General features: G+C 39.5%; 1 protein-coding gene across 4 annotated transcripts in view; it reads left to right on the forward strand.

The window, feature by feature from the left end:
• Positions 1-22,130, forward strand: part of PRRC1 (proline rich coiled-coil 1) — a 38,434-nt gene extending 16,304 nt beyond the window's left edge. For all 4 annotated transcript variants that reach the window (XM_073344866.1, XM_073344865.1, XM_073344864.2 and 1 more), the window contains exons 5-9: positions 6,010-6,112; positions 12,499-12,662; positions 13,803-13,906; positions 15,022-15,124; positions 20,609-22,130. In XM_073344866.1, the coding sequence (XP_073200967.1) occupies positions 6,010-6,112; positions 12,499-12,662; positions 13,803-13,906; positions 15,022-15,124; positions 20,609-20,818 (684 nt within the window). In that variant the 3' untranslated portion in view covers positions 20,819-22,130. The remainder of the gene's footprint in view (positions 1-6,009; positions 6,113-12,498; positions 12,663-13,802; positions 13,907-15,021; positions 15,125-20,608) is intronic.
• The last annotated feature ends 1,849 nt before the right edge of the window (positions 22,131-23,979 follow it).

Here is a 23,979-nt window from a genome sequence, read left to right on the forward strand (position 1 = left end):
TACCTGAATAACTGACTGATCTGGGCAGTTCTCAACAGGATACTGCAACAGCCTTATGTGGTGTTTCCCCATTGTCTCAAGTAGGTCTGTGTAAACTACTAGAAATCATGCCTCGCACCATTGCAGACTATAGACTTCGTAAGAGCTTTAATAGACTCTAGATCCACTTCTAGTACCAGGCACCAGAGAGGACAAGTTTCAGTCACTTCAGCCAGAGGTTTATGATCTACAGCCTAGTCTGATGATGATCATAGTGCATATGTGTCTGGGGCTACAACATCACATGTTAGTGTGAACATATGACGCCACTTGCCATATTTAATTTACAGACCTTGCAACTGTGGCTGAGGTCCATATACCTCTGGTCCAGACATCACACGCACAAAGGGCTCACATTCCTGCCTCAAGTCCTATGGCAGCTTGCTTCATGGCTAGATCCAATAAATGTGAGAAAAGGGATGCCCTTCTGTCCCCTCTCTGACTACTCTTATCACAGACTCCTTGGAGGCGCCTACCTGGAATATCTGCAAATACAAGACACGTGGTCTTGGGAACTACACATGAACATCCTGGAATTGAAGGCCATCAGATTGGCCAACACAGTGTTCCTGCTTGTTATGTGGAACTCCGTGGTGCAAATCCTGATTGACAACACATCTGCAATGTACTCTAAACAAGCAAAGACGTACACTATCATCCCCTCTTTGCCATGAAGCCATCAGGTTCTGGATATGGTGGTGTTGTCACCATGGTAATCCCAGTGGCTCAACACTTTCAATGGGTCAGCAGCCTAGTAGACTACTTGAGCAGACATATAGTGACCAGAATTGAGTGGCCACTGGAGAAATCCATCCTAGACACAATATTCAGTCAGTGGTGGGGGGACTCCTGTCATAGACTCATTTGTCACAGAGGACAAAACTAAATGTCTGCATTTCTGCTTCAGAAGAGGTGATGGTCTCAAGGACTCCTATACACTTTCCCATAACTTTTTTCTGATTCCCAGGATAATATCCAAGATCAAACAGGACAAGGCCGGGATTATCGTAATAACCCTGTAGTGGTCAGGACTTTTTCGGCTCTTGAATGTCCCATACGCCTGCCACTGTGCCTGGACAGAACTTCAGAACTGAGATCCGATAATTCACTCAAACCTGCAGTTGTTGCACCTGACTGCTTTGTTGTTGGCTGGTTGAGTACTGACGTTGCCCCCAACAAGTTCAAGAAATTTTATATAAAACACAAAACCTTCCACTAGGAAAACTTATCCTTGAAATGAAAAAAGATTCTCTATATGGGCAACTCAGAATAATGTTGACTTAGTGGCGGCCCCAATACTGAAAAGATCCTGGATTATATGCTGCTCCCAAAATACACAAGGATACCCTTAAGGTTCACATTGCTATGGTATTTGCATGTCACACTCTGGCAGTCAGACTGTCTTCTAACACCCTATGACATCAATATTTTTCAAGGGCTTTCTTTGTACTTTGCCTCCAGTCGGAGACCTGATTCCCACTTGGGATCTGTGTCCTCTTCCTACAGCTTTTATGGAGCACTGTCAGAATGCTCAGAACACCCCCTTACCAGCAAGACTGTCTTTCTCTTGGCCATTACCTCAGCATGGAGTGTCAGTGAACTCCAAGGTCTTATGGCCAGACTGCCTTATATATGCTTCCGTAGGGACAGGCTGGTGCTGAAACCACACCCCAAGTTCATCCCTAAAGTGGTCTCAGATTCCACCTAAACAAATCTGTTTACCTGTCTTCTTCCTGAAGCTTCGTTCAATGTTGGGAGAAGAACTGCCTACTCTGGATGTCTCCAGAGCTTTGCTCTGTTACCTCAGGCTGTTGTGTCACCTCTTTGTAGTCCTATTTGGTGCAGCAAAAGGCCAAGCTAGAATGCAGCAGAGAATTTCTAAGTGGATCACACTGAGTATTTCCAGATGCTATCAAATGGCTGGGGATCCTCTCCCTCCGAATGCCAAGGCATGCACCATCAAGGCACAAATAGCATCTTCTGCCTGCTTCAGGAACATGCCTCTCGGAGATTTACACGGTGGCTATATGGAGTAACTCACTAATTTGTGTTAAACTGCCATCAGGTTATTTCCTGGTGAGCTAGGATGACCTGACTACCACAAATAGTGGGGAAGAAGCTGAAGACTCTAGCATTACTTCACAGAGGTGTACTGGTATTTGTTACAGAATTTGGACTAAAAGTAAATCAATGAGTTTCTGCTCTGTGTTTCAAGAGCAATTAAACTCCCCCCCCCCCCTTTGGGAAGTCTTTAAAGGAAGCAGGTCCAGCCCATGCCTGCTGTTCCTGATTTGATACTTTTCCTTTCCGAAGGTCTGTCATGTTCCAGAATCTCTTGGGCTCCATTTTAACCTTCCTGGGTTACTTTTCAACCTCCTGACTCCCAGCTTTCACTAGGCAATCCTTCTGGAAGCAACAGAACACCCTTCCTGGAATTGACTATTCTCTACTGGAGTGAGCTGGGCTCCCTTCTGCTCTTAGCAGTTTCTGTGAAGATTAGTGATTGATTAGCATAGGCTCAACCACAACTCTAGTTCTGACTTCCTGGGGTAGTCCACTACATACAGCTGCTTCTCCAGAGACTTGGATTTCTTGTTTTTGTACCCAGTAACAGTTGACTGTGTCACACAAACATTATGCACTTGACATGGTAGCAAAGCCAGATGTCAAATTTTGGGAGAGCAGCACTTCGCTGTCTGAGTGATTCAGCCAAAACTCCTTTGTCCTACCATCCAGGGAGGATACTGCTTGCCAGTAACCTGCAGCAGGATCTACACTGACACATACCTGAAGAGTCAGTTACCCTATAGTCACTGGTTCTTTGACCTGTTGTAATCAGTGTGGATCTTGCCCTCTGTCCCTCTTTCTGGAGTCCTCAGCAATACAAACTTTGAATTACAAGGAACTGACGGAAGGTCATGGCGACCCTACCCTTTATGCACTCCTTTGGGAGCACAAGGTAATGTGGGGAACGTGTGCATTCCCGACTGACATAACTATTAAAAAAAACTTTCCTCTCTCATGCACACCTGCAATGGAAATGACACGGACTATAACAGCTCAAAGAGCCACGGTTACTGGAGAGTAAGTAACTATTTTATTTGCTGTATCTAATCAGACAGTTATCTCGCCAAGCCTTATACCTGTCTCTAGCAATGACCAGTGTGACAGATCATAAAAAAGTGGAAGATGTCTTTCCTCAGCCACCTCCCTGATCCCCAAATTAATGCACCTGGTTACTTCTGCAGTGCTACACAGGGTGGTGGAGAGACAGATTCTATCTTGTGACCTAATGAATGAGAATTGACCGTTTGTTGCTAACGTGTAGCAGCCATTGCTATTGTTTATAAATTATGTGGATTTACTTATGTGCTCCATCTGCAACAAAGAAATGAAAAAATCAGTATTTTGTGGAAAGTGATTAAAAGTATTCCACGTTTCCTCAAAATATTGTAAATATACTGAGCAACATAAACAACAAGTGCTTCATGCTAAGAGAAAATGTGCTGGGCTATAAGATGCCTTTCACTATAGCAAAAATGTAGGTATATAAATGTGAAGAATGGCTTTTAAGTCTGGTTTTATACTTTATTGTGTATTTTTGCGCTTGTGAAATGCTTTTGTCGAACAGTGTTACTGAGCTGACTCTTCATTGGTGCCTTCGCTAAACTAAATAAGTCTGATAAACTGCTCTGGAGTGACACTGGCATTCACTCTGATTTGGAGCAGTATTTGCATTCATATTGAATAAGAATCGAATACAATTTGAATGCAGTAGAAAGCAGTTCCACCTATGATTATTTGGCAGAGGAACACTGGGCACGTTGCCAGTATTGTCTGGAATCTGTATGGTGAACTATACAAAAATAGATCACATTGGCTTTTCAAGAAGGTAAAAAAAAAAACCCTCCCTCTTAATGTTTGTTTAAAATTGTTTCAGTCCAGTTACATGGTGTGAAAGCATCTACAGTCAATACCAGGGACCTTTGCATAAATACAACCCTACGACTTCTGGTCTCAGGGTAGTGGTACTAGACAAGCTACAGTAGGTAATGCTCTTGGTCACCGAGAGAGAGGGGTTGTTTAATGTACATCTCAGTAAAGCCTTTCAGTAATGAATTTATGGAGTAGCATTAGTGGCAAGGTCAGAAAAGTGTACCCTAGTTGAAAAAAGTCATACTATGGTAGGTTTCAGAGTAGCAGCTGTGTTAGTCTGTATTTGCAAAAAGAAAAGGTGTACTTGTGGCACCTTAGAGACTAACAAATTTATTTACTATGGTAGTGAGAGCCCAAAATTCTTGTGGTGCAAGAGGAAAATTCATTGATGTGTTTACACACATGTATACATATGCGTTCTCGCTCTCTTTCTTTCTGTTGTATGTGCCTCTTAGGCAAGAAAAAAGGTAAAACTCAGTCTCTCTTCAGTGGATAAAAATCATGATTTAAAATAACTTAAATCATATATTTACATGTATGATTCTTTTTACTTTTTATTTTATAGTCTTAAATTGTTATAGTACACCTCTACCCTGATATAACGCGGTCCTTGGGAGCCAAAAAATCTTACCACGCTATAGGTGAAACCGCATTATATCGAACTTGCTTTGGCCTCAAGCATTTCCATTATTAATAGCCGCTTCCAGCCCCTGACTGATCCCTCAGAACCCCCGACTATCCAACCCCCCACCCCCCACTCCCTGTCCCCTGACTGCCCCGACTCCTATCCACACCCCCGTCCCCTGACCGCCCCGCCCCCAGAACCTCCAACCCCTGGGCCCCAGCCGCCTTAACACGCTGCTCAGAGCAGTGTGTTGGAGCCTGACACGCTGATCCACCAGAGTGCACAGTTCTGCCCCCCAGAGCACTGCTTTACTGCGTTATATCCAAATTTGTGTTATATTGGGTTGCGTTATATTGGGGTAGAGGTGTAGTACTTGTTTCTTAGTTTAATTGTTAAATCTCCTTCCCGCCCCCCCAACTGAGATCTGAAATTCAGTAGGAAAAATTTCACAATTACATTGCTCATCTGTGCTGCAACAAATTCAGAGCTTCATTAATATCCTTAATGCACAACACCACAAACTCCAATACAAAATTGATAAGCAAAAGAGCTTGAGCTGTTTTTGCAACCAACATTACTTTTCAATATATTGAACTTTTACGTTTCAAGAAAGCTTGAAATACTTTGATCACATTGTCCTCTTTCATCGGGATTTGCAGTTTGAAGTCAGTGGGACCTGTGTGCCTAAATCGCAAAGGTGCTTTAGAAAATGCCAACATTAAGACCCTAAATTCAGGCCTAGAAATCTAAGTTAAGGCTTCTATTTCTGAACTTTGGCCTGTGTGTGGTTGGTTGGTTGGTTGTTTTTAAGTTCACAATAACTTCAATTGAAAGTTTAAATAACGTTTAATTGTTAAAACTGAGGTAACTTTCATTTTGAAGCGACGATTTCATACCACTAAGATTTTTAATAAAAATGTTAGCCTTTAATTCTGGACGCAATTATGTACATGCTTCGCAAGCACAGGGGTGGTCCCACTGAATTCAATAACCTTTTCGGGATCAGGACCTTAATTTTCAATGTTTAGTTTTTTGCATATAGCATTTGTGTAAAATTCAACTAAGATACACCACCAATAATGGCATTTCAAAAAAGCATTAGTTCTGTGTAAATTTTAATCTAAAATTGCAACGGCACAAATTTTTACATCAGTTTTACAAAGCCTCAAACTGATTTTAAATCACTTCTGTCTGGTTTTTGCCCTGAGATGCATAATGTTAAAAAGGGTGGATTCATCTTCCCTAGATGCCTACTGAGTGTCTTGACTTCTATTTGAATGGAAAATCTGAAGCAACTTCTTGTCCCAGGTTTGTTTTAAGTGTAATATTTCAAGGCTTAAGAAAAGGCCTGAAGGTTTGAGAATAAACTTGATCTACAGTATTTACTTATTTATTTGTTTGTTTTGTAGGGTGTAGCTGGAAATCCTATGGTAAAGTCGGTGCTTGATAAAACAAAACACTCAGTAGAGTCCATGATCACCACGCTGGATCCTGGCATGGCTCCATATATCAGTAAGTACTTGAGGCAAACTTCCATAGAGTAGTAAGTGTGAATCATACAAAACTCGTAAACATAAAGAGATCTTATAGTCTTCAGATGAATTTTTAGGTACTGTACAGGTTTATAATAAAACTGATCATTTAAAAGCAGTACTGGAGTGTGGTGTACACCAAGTTTTGTACATAAGACAGGTTTTTTGTTTTAATGTTGGGCCATGATTCAAGTTACAACACCGACTTTTAGTGGTGTGGTTGCATTTGGAATGCTGCTATCTTTCTATGCCCCACTTTGCAATCAATTTGTAACTTCCCCAGTTAAACTTGGGGTTGAAATGTCTCTGATTCGGTTCAGCAAGTGTGCCATAATTTCCAAAAATAGGCACTTTTTGGAAAGTTATATTAAAAACCCATTCTGCCATCTTAATTGGATGTTTTGTCAGGATGGTCTTGGGGTAAAGCACTGGACTGAGACTCAGGGGGCCTGGGTTCTAGTCTCAGCTTTGCCACAGACTTTGTGTGATCTTGAGCAAGTCACACAGCTACATCTACGCTATGAGCCCTGCTTGTGTACACATACTCATGCTAGCTCTTGTCAAGATAGTGTGAGTATAAATAGCAGTGTCGCTGTGGGAGCATAGGTGGTGGCAGTGGACACACGGCTGAGCTATGCCGAGTACATATCCACTGGTTTCAGGTGGGTTTGCACTCAACCGCGTGTCTACCTGCTACTACCTGTGTTACCACATCTGCACTGCTATTTATGCTTGGGATCGCTCCATAAGAGCTGGGGTGCGCATGTTTACACAAGCCGGGGAATCACACCCCTAACTCATAGTGTGGATGTAGCCTTAATCTCTCTGTGCTTTAATTTTCTGCTTGTATGTTCTGTCCCTTTGTCCCTCTCGTTAGACTGTAAGCTCTTCAGTGTAGGGACTGTCTCTTTGTATTACACTGGTGCCTAGAAGTCCTACCTGAGATTGGTGCCCCATTGTGCTAGGTGTGGCATAAACACACAGTAAGAGACAGGCCCTTCACTGAAGAGCTCAGTCTAAATAGACAGGACAGACAAGAATGGGATGGGAAACAGGTGTGTAAAGTGCCTTGATGCAGCTGGTTAGTGGTAGATCTGGGAATAGAACACAAATATACATTGTAGTCCAAGGGATAGGCCAGTGCCTTATCCATTGGATCACACTGATTATTCCAATGTTGGTTGGACTTCTAATATATAGGTTGCTATGTCTGCACAATATGTTAACTTCAGAAAGATCATTCATGGTGTCTCTAAAAATTTGCAGGTGCAAACTTTGGAAGGTGAGCAGTTATCTGGGCACCTATAGCTACTTCTTCAGTTCTCTGTTTGCTGTAGTCGTCTGCATAGATACATATGAAAATACAAAAACTGAGGGAAGGGAGAGGGAAGAGCTTGGAATCTTATTTAATAATTCGTAACTGAAAGTCCGTGCCCACCCATGGGTATGGCATTTGGGTCAAGTAATTCACCATCCCTGTAGTCTCCTTCATACAACTAATGAAATTGTTGTATGCAAATTAGCTGTAGAGTAAGAGTGGTGGTTTTGTTGAGTTACTTCTGTTGTCACAATGCTGTAAGACTTTGCATGTCATAGAATCATAGAATATCAGAGTTGGAAGGGACCTCAGAAGATCATCTAGTCCAACCCCCTGCTCAAAGCAGGGCCAATCCCCAATTTTTGCTCCAATCCCTAAATGGCCCCCCCAAGGATGGATACATGCCTTTATTTTAGCTGTTCAGTGCATGGATGTAATGTGTAAAGTCACAATGGCTGAGAACTTAAATTTGATGGCAGTAAACTCTGAAGCCCAGTGATGATTGAACCTGGTGATGTTCTGAACCAAAAGAGCTCTCAGCCTTGCTTGTAGCTGTTTCCATTGCTTCACACTGGTTAAACAGGCATTCTGGGCTTCAGAGTGACACACAGTGAGCATCCTGGAATCTTAGAATAGAGTGTACAGCAACTTTAAAATACTTTAATTACAGAGTTATTCTTGGCTAAAAGGAAAAAAAAAGTAATGTTGTAGTTTAGTGCTAAAACTTGTTGCATGCCTCAAGTGTGTTGAAGTTTGTTTTTGTCCCTTCAGTAATCCAATGAGTATGCTAATGGCTAAGGAATACTCACCCGGCTAGTGACTTATTTCTACTATAAAATGGTGCCTTTGTGGCAGACATTCCAAACCCATGAAGAAAACGCAGAAATTACACTTGTTTTTGGCTTAATTGGCTTGTGAGTTGCTTGTTGGCTAGTGTTTGGCTTGTTGCTTCTTTTTTTTTTCGATCAGCTCCTGGCAAGGGCGGGAAAGCAGAGACAAGAGGGGGAGGGAGTCAGGAGTGCAGAGTGGGCCCACCACAGTCCCAGACTGCATGCCAGGGGGATGTAGTCACATAGAGTGTTGGGTTTCTTAGGGATTGGCTTGTTTTGGCCTTGTTTTGAAATGGGATTAGCTTGATTTTTGGCTTATTGTGAAAGTCGGGGTGCTTATTTACCGCATGAAAGTTGGCAACTGTGCTTTGCGGTAAAGACCATTGGATTTCGTTTTTAACTAAGTTTGAAGGAATTTCGCTAACCACACCCTTCTAGTATGAAAAAAAAATACATAGATAAAAATAAAGATAAAGTTCTCTTGTGTGCCACTTATACTTTTAATAAATGTTTAAGATTTTTATTTAAGGTTATCTAAATTGCTTATACGAATCTTCCATCCAGTATGCCTCCATTTAAATGTGTTGAGTTTTCATGCACCAATGTCATTGTACAGCCTTTTTCAACTTTCTGTAGTAAAACCTACCTAATGGGGTACTTAAATATCATCCAGCATAGTTCTGATACCAGAAAGTGAGAATCGAAAGTCACTAAAAGGCCACAAAACACAACTTAAGGGTTTGTAGAAGCATGAAGAGGAAATGCTAATACTTGAATGTTTCTCCTCTCCTCCAAAAATACAGCATTTGCATTGCTTCTTGAGAATCGCTGGCAGCAGAATTCAGAGAGAGACTTCATGGTACTCAGCACTTTGGAGGTGTCTGGAATATATAATATGTTCCTTATAATGGATTTGAGAACTATTTCACCCCAATTCACCCTGAAAACGTCAGGAACCTAGGTGGAGTGGATGCAAACCTATAGATTCTTTGTCTTTTTGGCTCAAATACGTAAAGATAATAAATATTCAATAGCATTGAGAGCCTCACATTTAAGTGACAAAGGCTTATCTGCTCATTAAGTAGGAGTTATTGTGTGTGTGGTATGAAATCACTTATAAGGCCAACCAGCCGTGCAGAGAGTATTTGGGGGGCAGGGAGCCCCAAAGCTCTAGTAAATGTTGATTACACACAATTCAGGAAATCTAGAGTTAAAGGTTCCCACTGCTCTTTCACAGGATCTGATCATATCGCTCTAGGCATTTATTATCTAATGCAGCAATAAATTTGGAAACTTAAGATTCAGTTAACCAAATGAACTTGCCCACATTGCCTATATCATGTACTAAGTTGTATCAAATTCTCTAAAAAACCGCAAATTATGTCAAAGGGGAAGGTTGTTCTTGGAACTTTAACTGTTATGTATGCTGCCATTTTTTGTATTTGAGGAACCCTGTATGTCGCAGGATCAGGACATAAATTCGTAACCTTCCTGTTGTCATGAAAATAGCAAAAGGCTAATCCCTGTTATCAGGGTGATTTCCCCCATTTTTGCAGAACTTCAAATCCCTGCTCCAAATCTGGGGGTGCTAGAGTTGCTCAGTGGAAAGGTTGTAAGAATTTTTTTTAACATGGGCAAAACCAATATATTTTTCCCTTATGTCATTCTTGGAAAGAGCTGAACTGTTTTAACTGACATGTTCTAAAAAGAATTTAGCCTAAGGCAGGCACTTGGCATGGAATATTTCAGTTGGAAGTTTGGCCAAATTGTGATCTGTTCAAAATGGGGTCTTATAATGGAAGACTTTGAGCAAGCTTTACTATTGGTGGCGCTGCCAGCTCTGCTTATGATGTGAAGCATGTGTTACTAGTTTTGCAATCACGTAATGAAAGCCTCTGTTCTAATTTAGAGGAGGAGAGCTAAACTTGACATGCCAACCTTAACTCTGAATTTCCTGACTTGTGGTTAAAACCTCAAATTTAACATAGCTTTTTGCACATAATACCTTTATTTCTATATTGTAGCATTATATAGCATATAAGATGAGTGAACATGTGCTCTCTCACACTCATTACAGAAAAATAATGATCATAAACCCAGGGCCGAGTCCTCCTCTTAATAAAGCTAATGGCAAAACTGCTGTTGAATTCAGTGAGTATAATGTTGGGAATGAATCGCTTTCCTTTCCAAATAGTTACATTTGTGAGTGTGTCCTTGAATCCCGATAGCTTTGGTTTGACAAGCTGCACTATCTAGCTCATGCAGTGCTTGCTACAATAAAGAGTATACCGTATATAGAATAGTTTATTGGACTAGAACGCATTAGCACCAACCTCCTGGAAGATTTTTATGCTGTCAGGGCATTCCACTAGGGTTTACTCCTGCACAAGTCCTAGCTGAATCTTCAAATACCTATTAAACTATAGTGCCTGATTCTTTATTCATATCAAGATGTTCTCAGAAGTTTTCTGTCCTACTGTACCTTACAGTTTAATACAATTGTTAATGTTCAGTGATGTATACATAAAATTCCATTGAGCAATAGTTACTTCTTGAATTTTTTGCTTTAAACATAAAAGGTTTGGGTAGAATGTCCTGTTGTCACCATTCCGGCAAACCTTCAGTGACTTCTAATAAAGATCAGAGGGGTAGCCGTGTTAGTCTGAATCTGTAAAAGCAGCAGAGAGTCTGTGGCACCTTATAGACTAACAGATGTACTGGAGCATAAGCTTTCATGGGTGAATAAAGAAGAAGTGGGTATTCACCCACGAAAGCTTATGCTCCAATACGTCTGTTAGTCTATAAGGTGCCATAGGACTCTTTGCTGCTTCTAATAAAGAGAAACTGTTCCCTGTAATTGAGGGTTGACAAATCAATATAGGCCAAGGTGAAAACTATTCGTTTTCCAATATTTTTAAGCCTCATGTTGATTGTGGTAAATGCTGTTGTTGATGACATATTGGGGTAAGTACTGCAGACTTCATCAGCACGTTTTCTCGGTGCACTATTTGATGTCTGTAGCATCTGCTTTTTTGGGGGGGGATTTCAAAAAGCATTACATTGTGTTGGCCTTTTTTTAAGAGGTTGCTTTAATTTTCTGTTTGTTCCTGCTCTCAGTGGATTCTCAGAAATGGCAGCTTAACAGACTAACAACTTTCCAATCTTCTGTGTTTGTACAAAGTACTCATATTTGATACTTTGCAAGGGAAAATTAACATCCAACCAAACTACTTGAAGTCCAGCATTGTTTGCTTGAAAATACCAACATGTTATATTGACGGGGTTTTTAAGCTGTTCTTAAGAAGTGAAGCATGTTGCAGCAAGGACTTTTGGAAGGTGCTGTGATGGATTAAAGCTTATCCAAGATTGGCTAGTGTAAATAAGAGGAATGTAATATCTAAAATATTCTTAGAAGCAGTTAAAAAACAATTGTGTGGTGGTGGGTGGAGGAGGTGAAAATGTGTCATTTTTAGGCTTCTTTCAAAAATACGAATTGTTTCCTATAAAGTTTTTTTTTTTTTTAAATTCTTTCCTTAAAATTTATTTTCTTGATTAAAAATACAACCCACATTTCATAGATGTTAGCTGTCGAAGGAAAACCAACTACAAAGATGCGGAACCATTAGAGCTGCAAACAAGCGGACCCAGTTAAACAATCTATGTTGAAGCTCATGGTTCAAGAATATACTTGGAAAAAACTTACTTTCTTTTGGGCTCTTACAGTCTTATAAGTGTTAACAAGTATGAGGTGTCAGTTCATTTGCTTGTGGGCAAGTTTCCACATCACCAAAACGTATCAGAATTTATACCTATGTCAGGATTTAAAATAAATAAATAAATAAAATGTGTTAGGCCTCTAAATCCATATTCTGGCTTCTATAAGTTGTCTGATCTTTAAAAAGGGCTGGGCACCCCATCAGCTCCCATTGACTTCCCTGAATGCAAAATTTACTTAAAAGCTTAATCTTAACTCTTCACCTAAAAGATTTCCTAAGTAGAGGTTACTTCATAAGAGATGGCTGGTGGGAACAATTTCCTTCTAACCAACGCTCCCGTTTCCAGTACCCATTACAAGAAACTCAGCTTGACTTGTACTGATGGATAGTGTGTTGTACATGAGGATGATAGGGAAAGAGACTACTGATTTCTATTGGGGCCTACTCTGAGATGTGAGTGTATTTTGAACTAGCTTCTATTAAAATATTTTTGTCTTCGTAGAATCGGGGGGAGAACTGGACATAGTGGTTACCTCCAATAAAGAAGTAAAAGTTGCTGCCATTCGAGATGCTTTCCAAGAAGTCTTTGGAATGGCCACAGTTACAGGAGAAGCTGGACTGTCTAACATTGCACCACAACCTGTGGGCTATGCAGCTGGATTAAAAGTAAGGGGTTAAGGGGAGTATAGAAAGTTTTGTGCAGAGAATATTACAAATATCAGTGACCATGAGCGGAGCAGTTTACCTAGAACAGTCCCATCCTCTGAGAAATACCTTTGTCTCCCCAGAAAATTTAAATGGGGAAGCTGTCTTGTTCATTACTGTCTTTGTGTATAGGTGTCATCTATGCTACGTCAGTCATTAGAATGTGCTCTCAGGCATGTGTGTCCTGTTGCAAAGACAGCTAAAGAGCATAAATATATTGTCAATTTTCTGCATGGTCACTGACTGCAAATGACAGGTTTCAGAGGAACAGCCGTGTTAGTCTGTATTCGCAAAAAGAAAAGGAGTACTTGTGGCACCTTAGAGACTAACCAATTTATTTGAGCATGAGCTTTCGTGAGCTACAGCTCACTTCATCAGATGTTTACCGTGGAAACTGCAGCAGACTTTATATACACACAGAAATCATGAAACAATACCTCCTCCCACCCCACTGTCCTGCTGGTAATAGCTTATCTAAAGCTATTACCAGCAGGACAGTGGGGTGGGAGGAGGTATTGTTTCATGATTTCTGACTGCAAATGTACATAGCATGTTGTGTCAGATCATAAGAGTTTCACAGTGTATCAATTCTTGGTCCTCTGTCTACTTGATAGTACTATTTAAAATAAATTATACTAGTTTTAAAGGAGAGATTCTCCTATGATGTTACTAACTTGATAAAGTTTTAACACAATTAGGTGATTAAATAGCCAGAACATAATGCTAGAGAATGTATGTGAGAGTAATAGAAACATTTACAATCTTTAACCATGGTGAAACTCAGCACCATTACAAGTAAAGGTGTCTTAAATTTCTTTCAGTATAAAACTAGTTGTTTTTCACATGAAGTCAGTAATTTGATTTGTAATGAACTAAAGCATATTTGAAACTGCCAAAGTTTTATCACAGTTCGTGTAACTTTTGGGATTCTAAAGGAAGCATTTTTTACTTCAAAATGTTGTTTATTATGCAACACCAAAGGCTTTTTGAACAATATCTGTGGTGTATGTTAATGATAAAAGTTACATTCATCCATCAGTTTTATGCTGTGTTGTGACCTAAAGAGAATATTTTCTAACCACTCATTACGTTGTCATTTAGGGAGCTCAGGAAAGGATAGACAGCTTGCGTCGGACTGGAGTGATACATGAGAAACAGCCTGCTGTATCTGTAGAAAATTTCATCGCAGAATTGCTTCCTGACAAGTGAGAGGCTTAAATGTATTCTCTGGGAGAAAAATCATTCTGTATTGGGTCCAGGTGCCCCATAAAGAGTTGTTAGCAGTATTCTACTTGAGAGATGAAAGGAGAGAATCTGTCATTGTATGGTATTGTCTTGGCAGGCTTTGCTTTGATGAAATTGTTCAGTTTCCTGCTCAAAAAATCTTGAGAGCTTAATAGCTAAATTCTGTCAGGTTTATGAGACTTAAAGTTGAAAAACATGCCACAGTTGCACTTAAATCTACAGAAGTGAGAAACTTATAGTAAAGTAAAAGCTGGAATTGGTTACTAGTTCTGTTCTGAAATGACAACTGATTTGGAGAGTATACTAGGTAGGTACTAAGCATCAGAGGGGTAGCCATGTTAGTCTGGATCTGTAAAAGCAGCAAAGAGCCCTGTGGCACCTTATAAACTTACAGACGTATTGGAGCATAAGCTTTTATGGGTGAATACCCACTTCGGCATGCATCCGATGAAGTGGGTATTCACCCACGAAAGCTTATGCTCCAATACGTCTGTTAGTCTGTAAGGTGTCACTTTGCCGTTTAGGTAGGTACTGACACTCTCTAGTAATGTTATGCTTAGGTAGTACCTTTTATCTAATAACGTATGATATTCTCAAGTCTGGTCAGCTTTCCTTTACCATTCACACACAATGTACTTCCCAGCACTGCTCTCAGCAGTTGTGACAGTCTCTTGTTTTGGAATTCACATTAACTTGTTTTCTAAACAAACTGTTTTCCTAAGAAAAGATGGAACTGACAAATAATTTTTGAGGTAATTAGTTTCATAATACAATTTGAGAAGTATTAGGGCCCATTTCTTGTTTGTCTTATATGATTTCTTTGGCAAGGATGTGAAGGGATTTTTTTTTTTTTTTGGTAATGTGCTGAGCTTTGATTTGTGTGTTTGTTTTTTTTTTTTTTAACCTACTCTGCTCCATTCAATTACACTTTTCAAAACTACCTTTAATAGCTTAGGTAGAAGATGGTGCTTGGATTTTAACCCTGCCAGAGTTGCATCGTTGCCAGAATGTCATTCTTCAATTGGTTGATGTTCTTTACTGTTTAAAGCTTTGGGTAACTTGTGTGCCATTGCAGGTGGTTTGACATTGGATGTCTGATTGTTGAAGATCCAGTCCATGGGATTCATCTAGAAACTTTTACCCAAGCGACACCAGTGCCTCTGGAATACATTCAACAGGTGAGGTGTTTTGTATCTTTTATCGGGGGTAGACTTATGGCCTGAGCATTAGGAGTTAGAACTCATGAGTTCTAATCTCATCACCAACACCGACTCTCTGGGAAGTTACCTCTCCATTTATAAAATGAGGCTAAGGTCTACCTGAAAGCTGTTGTGAAAGTTAGTCAATACGTTTAACAGCTTTTTGCAGAAAAACACTGTACAAGTCTCATTACTTTTTTAAATTAAAAAATCCAAAACAACCTGTAGACACACATTTCAGTTTGCAAACATGATTTTTTTTATAGGTAGTCATTTAAATCCAAGATGACAGTTGGCAAAAGCCATGTCATAAAGGTCTAGATTGTGCCCAAGAAAGAAATTTAAATTTTAAAATGCTTTCAATAAAGAATAATGGGAATGCTTGAAAATAATGAATTATTAAAAGATGCTGTGCAAGTTACTGCTGAGTCAATATATTTTTCCATCATTGAGACAGATGGCAGTTTCTGAACCCTAATGCTTGCATTTGTATTGTGACTTAATGACACAACAAACTATTGCCCAATCCCACAATACGTTAGAGGGCCAAAATGCTGAGCCAGCATGGAGTCCTATTGCCTTCAGTGAACCTATATGCAAGTGCAAGGGTCTTCCCTTGCATGGTGTTTTGCTGGGTTAAGACCTTCTGTTTAGCATATTTAATTTTGGTTTTAGGTTATTTTGCATATAACTTAAAATAATAAAACTGATCCTTGTCTTGTCACTTTAAGTAAAGTGTAGCCTTGGTCTAGGGGACTTGGGATTCACCACTCCTGGATTCAGTTCCCAGCATTGCCACTGATTCGGTATCACCTTTTCTAAGGACCTTAACCACCCTATTCCTTGGTTTGCCCTTCTTTACTTGCCATCTCCACAGAAGTATTGAGAGTTTCAATTAATAGTAAAACTGTTCCAGAGGTTTGGCTGAGATGAGCTGCGTGAGTGCAAATTTTGTTTGTATACATAAATGTTAGCATTTTAACAATGTGACTTAGACTCTATTTAGATCTTCATTTATAAAATATGTAGCTATCACATCAGACTTGAGGCAAACTTTAATGACTTTTTAAAAAATTTAGTTCACAAATGGTATTTAAACTGCCAACAGTTAGCAGCAAACAGACAATCCCAAGATTCAATAGCAACAACCACTATGGAGGAAATACCTCACCGACTTTGTCTCTCCAGTATCCTGGGGTCTACCTTGCTACAACTACAATTCATACAATGTTCCTTAATCTCATCCACTTTAAAGGACACAAATCAAATATAACCCAACATCATCTAGCTTTTGCAAAACATAACGAATAAGTATTTTTTCCTATTGTTTCCCAACATTTTTTTGTAGGCACTTTCCCATGAAAAATTGCTAAACAAAACTGTTTTTGTTCTGAATATAAACTTCAGTTTCAGGTTTTGAAAACCTAAAACACCCAGATGTGGGTGTTTATCTGTTTTGCTACTGAATCCAATGGAAGACTGCCATGATCTTTTTTTCATTTTAATTTTTCAGAACTTTGTCCAACTTTGGGGAATGTGCAGATTGCCAAAAGGAAAAATGTAACTTTGTCAGTCTCATGAGCCTTTTTGCAACTGCATCACGTTGTTGACTCGTATTCAATTTGTGATCCACTATAACCCTGAGATCATTTTTCAGCAGTACTATCACCTAATCAGTTATTCTCCATTTTGTAGTGTGCATTTGATTTTTTCCTTCCTAAGTGTAGTACTTGGCATTTGTCTTTACTGAATTGCATAGTGTTGATTTCAGTCCAATTCTTTAATTGTCGAGGTTGTTTTGAATTCTAATCCTGTCCTTCAAAGTCCTTGAAAACCCTTCCAGGTAGGCGTCATCCACAAATGTTATAAGCTGTCGTGTTTTGGTGTGCAACCCGGACTAGTGACAAGTTGTCACCATCCACCCTTTAACTCTGGATGCCTTGAGTGCTCTTGTACTGTGGCTCCCCCCCAGACACCAGCAGACAAATACGCAGTTCCCGAAGTGTCTATGTCCTGTGCAACCCTGGTTCAGTACTCTGACACCAGCAGCCTGCCTACAACACAACAGCACCCCATTGATTTCCACAGGCCTCGGTTACTATGTACAGGGTGACCTGAACACACTCCTAGTTCCATATTTCCTCCAAACCATTGGCCGTGAAGTGTCCAGCCCTCTTCTGGAACACTCAAAGAATTGATAAAGTTTTTTGCTCGTTTAAAAAGACAAAAGCACAGCTTATTATTTTAACTGGAGTTAACAATCTTTTCAATTCAAACACAGCACTGAGTTGGATTATAGTGAAAAAAGATACTTTTATTAACAAAAGGACTTAGGTTAAAAGGTACCAAGTAGAAGTGATTGAAGGTGGAACAGGTTGCATACAAAAGTAAAAATACAATTTGTGGTGGCTAAGACTTAACTCAACAAGCCACAACCTTTGTTCAAGGTAGATTTCTTACCAATCTTTTTCTTTCCATCCATGGCTGACTTTCTGTCAAAGATCTTTGCCTAAGCAGGTTTTTTTTACTTACGTTCAAGCCCCAGAGACTTCAGCCCCCTTGGTTGAATTACCTGTCTTTCTCAGCCTGCAAGATCTCTGGCCCCTTGTGTCTGTCCAGTGATGGACGCCAAGATGGCTTCTTCTCTCTTCTTATATCTTCACAGACTCACTGTTTTGTCCCCAGACTCAGGATGGACCTCTGGCTATTCTTCCCTTTCTGTGGGCTTTCTATCCCCTTGCTGATTCATATGTAAAAGGACTTCTTTTGTTTTGATTCAACAGTGCTACCTTCCCTCCTGTCTGGGGGAAAAACTTATTTCTCTCTGTGTTTTGGTCACAGACTTTAAAGCATAATATCATTGAGTATCCAGATTTCTTCATATAGTGTTAATACGTACATTTCATAATGATATTAATCAACAGTGTGTTCCTAACTTTCATAAAAGACCTTACTCAATAAACATTTATAAAAAAATAATTATATACAATCAGTTGATTCCATTACTTCTTGGTTGAAGTTCAGATCCCCTCCAGAGACTATCTCTCCCACTCACTGGGTTGATGTCTTTGTTTACCTTTCTATATAACTGTGCCTTCGTTGTCTGCCTGACCAGCAAACACACATTTCTTTGTTTAGGGCAGACTGGCCTTATGCATTGCTTTCCAGTGATCTATTACGTGCCATCTTTTGGGTATGTATCATGATGGAGTGTCAGGTGTAGTGAGCATGTCAGACCTGATATGAGTTGCTGACTCAGAGTAGTGAACCGCCTCTGTGTTACAGCATACACCCACTCCATTGCCTAAGTCATTAATGAAAATGTTGAATAGTACCAGGCCCAGGAGTGATCCCTGTGGGAGCCAACTAGATAAGCCCTCCCAGTTTGACAGCAAACTATAGATAACTACTCTTTGAGTACAATCTTTCAACCAGTTGTGCACCCACCTTATAGTAATTTCATCTAGACCACATTTTGCTTATGAGAATGTCAGACTGTATAAAAATTTTACTAAAACAAAAATATATCCCATCTACTGCTTCCATCCTAGTCAGTAGCCAGAAACGCTGTAAAAGAAGGAAATTAGATTTGTTTGGTATGATTTGTTCTTGACAAATCCAAGCTGGCTATTCCTTATAACCCTGTTATCCATTAGGTGCTTACAAATTTATTGTTTAATCATTTGTACCAGTAATTTGCCAGGTATCGAAATTAGGCTGACTGTTATGTAATTTCATGGGTTCTCTTTGTTCTTGTTTTTAAAGATAAGTACTACCTTTACCCTTCTCCAGTTATCTTGGACCTTACCCATCCTCCCTGAGTTCTCAAAGATAACTGCTAATGGTTTTAAGATTGCTGAAACTAGTTCCTTAAGTACCCTAGGATGAATTTCCTTAGGCCCTACTGACTTGAATACATCTAATTTATTTAAATATTTTTAACCTATTTTTTCCCTGTTTTGGCTTGCATTCCTTCTCCCTTGTTGTTAATACTAATAGCGTTAGCATCAGGTCACCCATCAACCATTTTGCTGAAGACTGAAGCAAAATAGACATGAAATACCTCAGGCTTCTTGATCATCCATTATTAGCTCTCTTCTCCCCTCCTACCCCGCCCCCACCCCCAGGACTTTACCCTCAGCCGAGTGAATGGACAAGAATACAACCTGCGCCCTTGACTCCTTCACCCTCACTCCCAGAGCTCTGTACTCAATTGCTGAGCTGCTCGGGGTCATATCTGGAGTGTCATTCATGACCATATGGATGAGCAGCATGAAGTAGTGGTTGGAGGGACAGAGGAGCCTCAGCAACTTTTCTGTAACATCTCAAGTGTGGGCTCCAGGCTAGCAGAACACCTCCCGAAATATCCTGTCAGGTTGGCAGATGGATTCCTCCATTCCCCTCAGAAGGGAGTCCCCGACCACCACCATTCTGCACTGCCTTTTTGAGGTGGGGAGGGGGGGCAGGTGGGGTGGTCGTAAGCATCCTAGCTTTGGGCGCAGGTGGCTCCTCCTTCTCAGCCATTGGGATCTGCTTCTCACATATTACCATCTGTCACAATTATCTATCCCCTTATTAAACAATTCTTTTGCTGCTAATTTAATTCTCTGGAGAGGAAACTTTGGTCTTGCATCAAAACAGACTACCTGTTGTATACTTTTGTCAATGACAACATTCATGACAATGGTAGGGCAGAATTTGGCTATATTCTAGCAAGTGTACGGGCATTTATTGTCATCTAATGGTGTATTGCTTCTACAGGACATTAGGATCTAGTGAGGTTGTGCACACAGTATGGGTATTTCAACTTAGGTAGATAGTGCACACACAGGAACTGATTGAGTCAGTGAGAATGTTGCCACAGCAAGGAGCGAAGAATGTGGCCCATTGTAATTTTAATGAAATTAGTATGGTATGGTGATCTAAGGAGTTGACACCCAGTTCTGGCATGGACTCCTTCTAATTTTGGGCAAATCGCTTGGAGTCTGTGCCTGACTTTCCACATTGAGATGGGATACTTACTTGTTTCACAGGGTTGTTGTAAGGATTATAATACTTTTAAAGTCCATTGAAAGATGAAAATCACTAAATATATAAGTAACTTTATTGGTCACATCTGTTTGGCAGCTTTTTTTATATAACTTTCTGGTAATGACAAGGTAACTTTATTTTAATAGTCATGCTGTATACCGGCTCTGGGAATGTCTAATGGTTGTCTAAGAATGTAATATGTAGAACTCTGAAAACCTGTTGGGTGAGTAGAGATGTAACCAGTTATTGTGGGACAAACTTTTAGGGTCAGATTCTAATATCCTTTCTCCTTTGTATATTATTATTCAGGAAGTCCTATTAAAATTATTGAGACTACTGACCACATAAAGGACTAATCCAGGGGAATATGGGTATTAGAACCTGGCACTTTATCTCATTCATTTAATAACATCTCCTCAAATTATTACACAGGCTCAGAGTCTCACTCCCCAGGACTACAATCTAAGATGGTCAGGTCTTTTGGTGACAGTTGGTGAAGTGCTGGAGAAGAATTTACTGAATATCAACAGGACTGATTGGCATATCGCATTCACTGGTATGTCCCGTCGACAAATGATCTACAGTGCAGCCAAAGCTATAGCAGGAATGTACAAACAACATTTACCACCCAGGACCATTTGAAAGAAGCTTGACTCATCACACTGAATGCTGTTTTTCTGTTCAGCTTGATATGAAGGAAAAGATTGCAACTTCTGCCAATATTCAAGTCCTCAGTGAATACAGCGCAATTTGGTAATCTACCTGTAAACTGTAATTTTTTTCTTTTTAAAAAAATGAAGGTACTGTTCCAATCATGGAAATGAACAACTCCAGTTTTTAATAATCCAGTATAATTAATGAGAAGAGAATTAGATGCAAACAGATACATTTATAGCAGGGCCAAATAGCATTAAAATTTGTCAGGTGGAATGCATTTTCATTTCAAAGACACTTAATAGGTATTTGCTGAGACACTTAACTTAATATTTTATTTACTCAAATATAACTTTTTTTTAAAGGGGGCGAGGGTACAAATATTATCTTTTGCATTTCAGTCGAGACAGTACCCTGTATTTTCTAGATGCCTATGTTTTGGAAGTATTTAGCACTTCACAGGGTTAGCCCCTATGTGTGCATGATCTCAGAACTTGCTGAGTAGCTCTAAAACATCTTAAAAGTGAATGACCAAGGAAGGGCATAGGTCCATGCTCAAATATATCCAAGGTGTAGACCAAAATAACTTTGAATTTTCATCTTCCATACCTTTTTTTTTTTTTTTTTTTAAATACTTTTTCTGAAGTATGGTCCAAGCCAACTCCCCTGGAATCCAATGAATTAGGCACTTCATACGCATAAAAATGTGTCGTCAACTCAGTATAACACAATTCAGTTACTCCAGCATTTATCTACATACAGTCATCCGGGCTACAGAAAGAAAATTACATAGGAGCTTGCATTATCAGTTTTCATCTACCGCAAGTTAATATAGCAAACTGTGTGATATTCATACTGTTTGCTCTGCCATTCTGTATTTTCCAAAGCAGGAATAGAATCCTGCATGGTGTGATAAGTGTCATTGATTCACTACTTCTCCTATACATCTTTGATATCTGTCCTTCATAGCTGAAGATACCCCATAGCTATGCTCAAAGATAATCCTAAATCTCGATTCAAAAATACAGAAGTTATTGTAAAAGAATATTTTGATAATAGGTTTGTTTTAAAAACAAACAATGAATTCTTTGTTTGCCTTAAACACTAGATTTTCAGCTTGAACTGCTCTGCCTTTATCTTTTGTAGATGCTTTCAAAGAACATTTTTGTATGCCATATACTGTCTAGCCAACTTATTATATTTGCACCCAGAAAACCTGTCCTTTTTCCAAGTAATATATTTTGCCATAATTGGCTGTGTAAATTAATATTAAATAAACATTTTTTCCTACAGAATTAAACCTTTTTCATTTAAGATTTTTTTTTAAATAGTTTGTCTGAATGAGTGTAACTTTTACTGTATCTTACACAGGCCATTTGTATAACTAGTATATAGAATTGATACAGCATAGCTTGTTATCTGAAAATAGAAACCTACTACTTCAATATTTTTGGACAAAGAGCTCAAAGTAAGAGAGAGAAGTGGGCCCAAACAAGCTCTTTATTTTCTTCGCTGCTCTGTGTCTCTAAACCATTCAATCTCATGCCCTATTTTCTCTCTCAAATTTAGAATATTTGACCTCTTCCCTAAGAAAATAGCTTAAAAGTGGGGCTTGGATAATATAGTGATGAAGACCACCGAGCAAGTCTTTTCATATGGAGTCAGAGTTCTCTTCCCTCCTCATGAATCTTTTGAAAAAAACTGAATAATAAAAGTAAGTCAAGAATCTGAGATAGTGTCAGGAGAAGAAAATCAAGCAAATGAAAATCACTTCAGAAACAGTATTTTATGTCTTATACAATCTCTTACAGAATGAGTGTGTCTCCAGTCAATTTTATTCGTACCACTACTATGTGGCAGGCAGCATGCTACCTGAAAAATATTTTCAGCAAAGATGGTAAGCTGCTGCTATGTCTAATCCTGTCTGTAAGAGCAGCCTGGCATTTTCCATCATAATCCAAAAAGATGGTACAGAAACCTCGTCTGTCAGTCTTCAGTAAGGGCATCTTTGCCCTTTCAACTCATGGATTTTTTTTTTCTTCAATACACATTGTGAAAAATGTTAGTTGCTCTTTTTCCTCAAGGTGTAGGTAAAAGATTTCTAATACTCAATGGGTTTACATGTCCAGGCATGAATCAGACACCCTATTAAAATTGAAATAGGCTATCTTGTTTTTCTCCTGGACCTTTTTTGTCCTCTCTCCTCAGTTGTCACCATGATGAAGTGAACCACTGCTTATTTTTCAGCACCTTGCTCACAATGACAGCTGCTCAAGAATGGGTGGCCGTGACGTGTACTTCCTGTGATACTACTTGGTAGGATTGAAGTTGCCCAACTGCCTGAGTCAGGTTAGTTGTGTAGTGTACAGCACTGTTATAACTCTCTTTACCTCAGAGAGTTCATCACCATACAAAACAGTCAAGAGTCTGCTATGCCAATGCGGTCTCTGAATCCCCAGTGTCAGTTGCTCCAAAATTCTGGGTAGATGGTACTTTTTTAAAAGGATGCCACTCATTCAGACTCAGAATTCTCTACTTCTTGAGTTCTGGACAAAAATTCAAACCACTAACAGTTTCTTCTCGAATGAGGTATTAAACTGTGAACAGTTGGAGTGTATGAGGCAGGAGCATATCTACTCTATGGAGTACAAGTAGTTTCACAGTGAGATCAAACACATTCTTGACTGCCTTTAGAAAAAGGAAGCACTGAAACTGCTTGTCTGTAAGGCAAGCAGGTAGGGCTTGAATTTCACTTCACATCCTAATAACACAGAGTTGGTTTCACCTTGTAGTTTCCTAATATAAATTGTTCCCAATTACTCCTAACACTTCTCAGTATAAGTGAGAGAGTTTCTTGTAGGCGGCATGGAGGAAGTGGGCCAGTGACAGACTTACATGCAGCAGACTTCCAGGTGAAGTTGGGAAAGGTGTTCTGTGTAAGGTTTATTTTTTAAAATTTTATTTTGATTTAAATGAGAGAGCTGAGCACTGTACAAATACATTGAAATCTTTGATTTTATTAATGTTCAATCGGTTCACTTCTATCAAGCAGCAGCTCTTCATACAAATAGTAATGCCCCCATACGTGAGTCACTACCTCAGTCTCTCCTAACTCCTTCGTAAAGGCCAGGCCAAACACAAGCTCCCTG

This window comes from Lepidochelys kempii, chromosome 5, assembly GCF_965140285.1.
Source record: "Lepidochelys kempii isolate rLepKem1 chromosome 5, rLepKem1.hap1, whole genome shotgun sequence".
Classification (NCBI taxonomy): Eukaryota; Metazoa; Chordata; order Testudines; family Cheloniidae; genus Lepidochelys; species Lepidochelys kempii.